The 6,113-nt window shown below is 38.2% G+C and overlaps 1 protein-coding gene across 1 annotated transcript; it reads left to right on the forward strand.

Moving 5' to 3' along the window:
* Positions 1-5,691, forward strand: LOC112177742 (sphinganine C4-monooxygenase 2). The gene is made up of 6 exons (XM_024316001.1): positions 1-224; positions 501-750; positions 3,240-3,262; positions 3,891-4,220; positions 4,474-4,483; positions 5,218-5,691. Exons 1-6 carry the CDS (start codon positions 1-3, stop codon positions 5,689-5,691), a joined length of 1,311 nt encoding a protein of 436 aa, XP_024171769.1.
* Positions 5,692-6,113: the final 422 nt, after the last annotated feature.

Consider the following 6,113-nt stretch of genomic DNA (forward strand, 5'->3'; position numbering starts at 1 on the left):
ATGGGGTCGCAGCTATCGAGTACGGTTCAGTCCGTCCCTCCTGTCTCTTTGTTTCTCTCATTGACGTCGAGATCAGGGGCTTCTCCTTCTCAATTTGGTTCGCATCGAGGTTTGAGGTTGAACTTCGTTCGGCTGCCAACTGAACTGGTGTTTACTGGTGATTGGAAGATTTGGGATCCTGGGCGGTTCACGGATTTGTCTGAGCCAGGATTGGATCAGGTTTTGTTAGAGTCCTTCCCCTACGGATGGCGGCGAGGGCGCTTTCAAATGGGCCAGGATGTTTGGACGAAGCCTAGATTCTAGCCAAGCCGGGCTCGATTGAAATCGAGTTTTGGGATGGCGGCGAGGAGGTTGGGTGAGGAACTCTAGTTCGCCCATCGTGGTGGCGTGGAGCTGCTTGCATGGGGCTTGTCGGGTTCAGGCTCGGCTAGTCAGAGCCCCTCCGATCTGAGAGGAAATTGGTTATGGCGGAGCATTTTCACTATCCTGTATCATAACAGGATCCGGGCCAAGGAGGACTGTGCCGGTGAAAGTGTTTGGCGTTGTGGTGATGAGGGTAGGATCAGCCTTCTCCGGTGGAATTCAGACTGGGATATCGGTGCGGCTCCTTGGATCAGTGGTGTTTGGGTGCTGAGGCTCTCAGGTGCCCGGAGAGGAGCTGATGCTAGGGTGCCCATGAGCTTGGGTGCCCTAATCAGATTCAAATGGGCTTGGGCTTTTGTCAAGGTTGCTTTGGCAGACCTGACTTTGGTCTTGGGCCGGATTTGGATCCGTATTTGGGATCCTGGTGGCTTACAAATCCGGATCTTGGATCCGAGACACCTACTCATATTGATATGGTATTGGTTCTGGTTCTTAGGAGTTCGTTGCTAATTTTTGAGTTTCTGACACCCTCGGTTACTTTCGAACTCCTGGTGGGCGAATCACCTCTCCTAGGTGATCATATCACCGGTTACTGTTACGGTTACTATTACATTTACACTGCTTTTGTGACATGTGCAGTGCAGCGATGTCGTTCGACATCAAGTCACATCCTGGTTACCTTTCATTCTAGATGCGTCTGTGCGTCTGATTATCCTTGATTGTTTTTCCTTTATTATAGATGCGTCTGTGCATCTCGTTTTTCTTTATTGTTTTCTTTTGATACTTTTGCATTGCTCCATGTAACCTTTTGTTATCACTTAATATAGTCTGTCGTCTTTCCTTAAAAAAATAAAAAATAAAAAAAGTTTTTTTAAAAAATAATTCTTTTTTATTAAAAATTAATTTTTAAAGCCCAATACCTTGTGTTTTTCTTTTTTATTGGATAAGAGATTTATGTAATCTAGTTAAGAAATGAGTATGTAATTAATAGTATGTTTGCAAATTATATGAGTGAGGTTATTTCAAGAACTTGAGTGAGGTTTAGTGAGTAAATTTAGCATTTGAAAATTTAATAAGAGGTGTAAAAAGCAAGGAGGTCAAGTGAGTACATTTTAGGGCTGGATTCAGTTGAATACCGAGCATCATTTTCATCAACCGGCTACCGACCAATCAGAGGTCTGTTTCCCAAAATTGCAACCGAAACCAAACCGTCGGCATCAGTTACCGACGGATGGGTATACCGGAACTTCGGCTCGAGATCAGTATACCGGAGGAGAGCCCAATTTGGAATCGAATGATGAAAAAGAGAATCTGATACAGTCCTTTTCTTCTGGATTTGCATGTAAAGATTCAAAATTTATAGGACCCGATGGTGCTTTGTAAAGATTAGAAATTCGCAGGACCCAATCTGTGTTCTATGGAGGAACAACTCATGATTTTGACTTCTTGGATTTTAGGAATTGGGGATTTTATAGTTTCAAATCCAGAACCAGCAGTAGAAGAAGAGGGAGAGGAGGAAAAAAAAGAAGAAGGAAACCTCATAGAAATCAGCAATTTCAACAGTTAACTTGATACATCCAAGTCCCAAAACAAAGAAGACGAAGAGAGAAGAAGAATAAAGGGAAGAGAGAAGGAGGAGAGCATTCTGTAATTGCATTTGATGAAAGAGGAGGAAGAAAGAAGATACCGAAAGAAGAGAAACAATGAGTAAAGGTCTTTTGTTTTGATTCGATAGTAAGAGCTAGGACCAGATAAATATAAAGTTTGTATATATTATAGTAAGAGATGATTGTGCTCCAATGGTTGGGGGCAGTGGGTGTGTGTAAGAGGTTTAAGGTTCAAACCTTACCTCTTACGAAATTTTATTAATTTTTGTATATATATTCAGTGTGTATGTATATACGGTCGGTAGACGAGCTGAATTCTCGACAGCCGATATTTCGGCCCATAGCTGTTTGGGCCGGTTTGAAATTCGGTTGGTTCGGCCCAAATTGCCAGCCCTATTAAATTTGGAGGTTTCAATAGAAAAACTCTTATGGATTTCGTTTGGAAACATGATGGTTCATTGCAATAAATTATTGTGTTGTTTTTGTTTTATCTTTTTTAATTATATACAAATAATAAATAAAATATCGGATCGAACTCCTCTATAGTGAGAGGGCTGTGAAGTTTTATAAAAGTTCATAAAATCTTATGAGTGATCTAACGATTGAAAAATTGCCACTTCAACTAAGAAAATTTTTACTGCTTTGTCTTCTACTCTTTTTCCTCCCCACGGCTTGTTCTCAAGTCTTCTCTTCTCAGGAAAAACTTCATTCTTCTGTGTTTCTTACTTTTTAAGATCTGCATGTCCACAGCTTAAATGAAACAAAAGAGAAAAATTCTTTGCAGCAAATCCTCCAAATTGTATAAAGCAGATCGAAATTATACCAAAAAGAAAACAACATCAATCTTGTTGTAATTAGACTTCAAATATGAGAAAGTCCAAAGGAAAACTCAAATCAAATCGAAATTACAGGAAACAGTAATATACGTGTACAACATAGTCATTGAGATTCAAATATGAAAAACTTTAAAAGAGAGCAAAATTATAAAAAAGGTACAGAAGTTGGTTTCAATTCATTAAAGCAGGATTGTTTTCGTTTGGTTTGGTTGATGGAGGGAGATAGCATTGTTTTGTTGTTAATTCCAACAGATGTGGTAATTTCTTTGAACATTAGATCACTCGAAGTATGTAGGTTTTATAAACTTTATTCTTCGTGTCTTTCTCGTACATGTATTCTAACATTTTTAAGATTTGCCACCTTTTTGTATTATATCATATTGAATGGATGCTTCTTAGTAGTTAATGTATGTGTAATTATATTCTGTCACAGATCCGGCTTAGAGGCTTTGCAAAGTGAGTGATGGAACAAGACCCCAAATTTTAGGGCCCTATGTATACTTCTTAATATTTATATAAATATAAGAAAGGGCCTTCAGTACTTGAGATTCTTATAGTTTAGTCGGGAACTATCTCTCTTGTTACCTTGTAGGAAGGTACCAATTCGATTCTCATTACAGTTGATTTGCTTTCTGTTTCTCTTTTTTTGGGACCCTTTTTCTTGCCTCCATTTTCTTGTCTTTTTTACATTTATTCTTGATCCTTGTTTCAATTATTTCTGTTTTTCATTTTTTAAGATAGTATTGTATTTATTTTCATTAATAATTCATAATCGAATTGTCATTTTGTTTGTAAATGGAATTTTTGTTTTTTAAAAAGCTTTAGTCCTCTCTTTCTAAATTTTTTTGTTTTTTAAAGAAGTGGAAAAAATAATATTAGATAAGAGGTAACAAAAACTAAAATAATTAATTTTGTATTTATATTTATTTGTACATGACAAATTTTTTTAATGATATATTTATATATAATTGCCCATATTTGCAATTTAACATGTAGCCTCCAAAACTTTTGAGAGCTCTGTTCTTTCATATTATAAATAGGAATACGAATCAATTATAACTATCAATCCTGTTTAGTAACCCAGAGCAGAACTAGATCGTTATAAGCCTATACTGATGGGAATAGCTTCTGATGAAATTCTGGGGATGTTTATCCCCATAATACTGTACTGGCTTTACGCTGCCGTAATAATATCCATTGAAAAATTAGTCCCCAAGTATAAACTGCGAAGCTCAGAGGAGCAAGACAAGAGAAACCACCTCGTCTCCAAAGGGACAGTAATCAAAGGTGTTGTCCTCCAGCAAGCACTGCAGGCTTGCACTGCCACACTCTTGTATATTCTGACAAACCGTGACAATGATGCTGCTGCTTCTGTGACTACTTCTACTACAGGTTATTATTTCATTATATGCATGTTAAATCATCCATTAGTGTAACACCAGAACTCTCTAGCAAAATGGATTGCGGGTAAGGGATGGCGAAAATCCGTACAGCTAGGGCCGGGTTTTAATTTAGATTTGTGACCTGAATTGGGGAAAGTTGAGGACAAATCAGGGAAGGTAATGACGGAGTTTTACTATAGATTTCAGATTCCCACTTTTTAAAATCAGAAATAGGATGGAGATTTGTCCCCAGAAAGTAGAGTTGTTTTGGGAAGGGATTGGAAGAGAGAGGAGGGTTTGGGTTTGGGTTTGGGTAGAGAGGAGAAAAGAGACGATCTTGAGGTGGGTTTTAAGTCTTGGCCTTGGTCTTCATGAAGGGGAAGATTTGATTGGGTTTGTTTTGGACGAGGAAGGGAATTGAAGAAGGATGAAGTTTTGGGTTTGGGTTTGGGTTGGGGTAGAGAAGAGAAAAGAAAGGAAGAAGAGGGTTTTGGCGGTAGTTGTAGTTGGTGCTGGTGGGGTTTTTGATCTTCTTCTTCGTTGGAAGGGGCGTAGTTTGCTAGCAGAGTCCATCAGAGCGAACGAGCGTCGAGATGGAGAAAGAGACGAGAGTTCAGCGAGTTCTAATTTTCTTTCCGTTTTGAGAATCCAGAAAGTTTTTATTTTTATTTTTTATCAAAAGAATCCAGAAAGTTGAATTGTTAATTCAAATTATATATTACACATTATCTTTTTATTTGCATAACTATAGGTTTCAATTCTTTAAAAGCTTCACTAAAATATAGCGAGTAAAAAAGATTACCCTACCTTTTTAAAAAAAAAAAAAAAAAAAAAAAGATTACCCTTCCCAAGTACAGCTCAACTGAATTCTTATTGGGTACGGTATTGGGGTGACGGACTCTAATCTTCATTCATTGAGATGGAGATGGAAATTTTCCAATTAATATTATTTAATTGTGGGTTTTATGAGCGACAGGTCAAAATAATTGTGGGTCAATGATCATGACGCTTGTCACAACTACGGTCCAGTTTCTGATAGCTATGGTGGTGATGAACACATGGCAGTACTTCATGCACAGATATATGCATGAGAACAAGTTTCTTTACAAGCACGTCCACTCCCAGCATCACAGGCTGGTGGCTCCGTATGCATATGGTGCACTGTACAACCACCCGTTGGAGGGTCTTCTCGTGGATACCATGGCGGGAGCCGTCAGCTTCTTGGTCTCTGGGATGTCTCCGCGGACTTCGATTTTCTTCTTCTCCTTTGCAACCATCAAAGCAGTGGACGACCACTCCGGCCTATTTAACTTTCCATGGCACCCGTTTCACGTCTTATTCGAAAACAATAGCCTGTATCATGATTTGCACCATCAGCCTTCTGGGATAAAGTATAACTACTCCCGGCCATTCTTCGTTTTTTGGGATAAGATACTCGGTACCTATCACATGCCAATGATCCCACCATCTTATGAAGACGCCATATGGACCGTCACGAAATAAAATTATAAAGAGCTGATCTATAATACTTGTGCTATTGTCATGCCCTCCCGTTCCAGGACGTTTATTCTATGTAATTCAGTCAAAATTACACTAGCCTCTAGCGTGTGTCAATTTGCCTTTTTATTTTATTTCATCTTTTGTTCTATTTTTGTGTGTGGAAAAATATTGTTAGATTTTTTTTTTTTTAATAACCTCAAACTGTAATTCAAAAAAAAAAACAAAAAGATGAAGAATTGTGAAAGCAGTTAGAGAGAAATTCTCCCACGTTTGGGGAAGAACAACTCCCATCTTTACTATTATAAAGGGAAGCCTAACTTTGGTGTCATAGGCTTCAGCAGAATTTGTACATGACATCCATATAGTAATTGATATTTAACTACTAGAACACGTGCAAAATTTGCTATCTAAGTTCAAATGCACAT

Source organism: Rosa chinensis, chromosome 7 (genome assembly GCF_002994745.2).
Source record: "Rosa chinensis cultivar Old Blush chromosome 7, RchiOBHm-V2, whole genome shotgun sequence".
Taxonomy (NCBI): Eukaryota; Viridiplantae; Streptophyta; class Magnoliopsida; order Rosales; family Rosaceae; genus Rosa; species Rosa chinensis.

Excerpts from the sequence above, each read along its gene's own strand:
- LOC112177742 (XM_024316001.1), top strand. The coding sequence starts at position 1 with ATGGGGTCGCAGCTATCGAGTACGGTTCAGTCCGTCCCTCCTGTCTCT. Across the intron at positions 225-500 it reads CCAGGATTGGATCAGGTTTT|GATCCGGGCCAAGGAGGACT; the intron begins GTTAGAGTCCTT and ends GTATCATAACAG. Across the intron at positions 751-3,239 it reads CTTTGGCAGACCTGACTTTG|ATCCGGCTTAGAGGCTTTGC; the intron begins GTCTTGGGCCGG and ends ATTCTGTCACAG.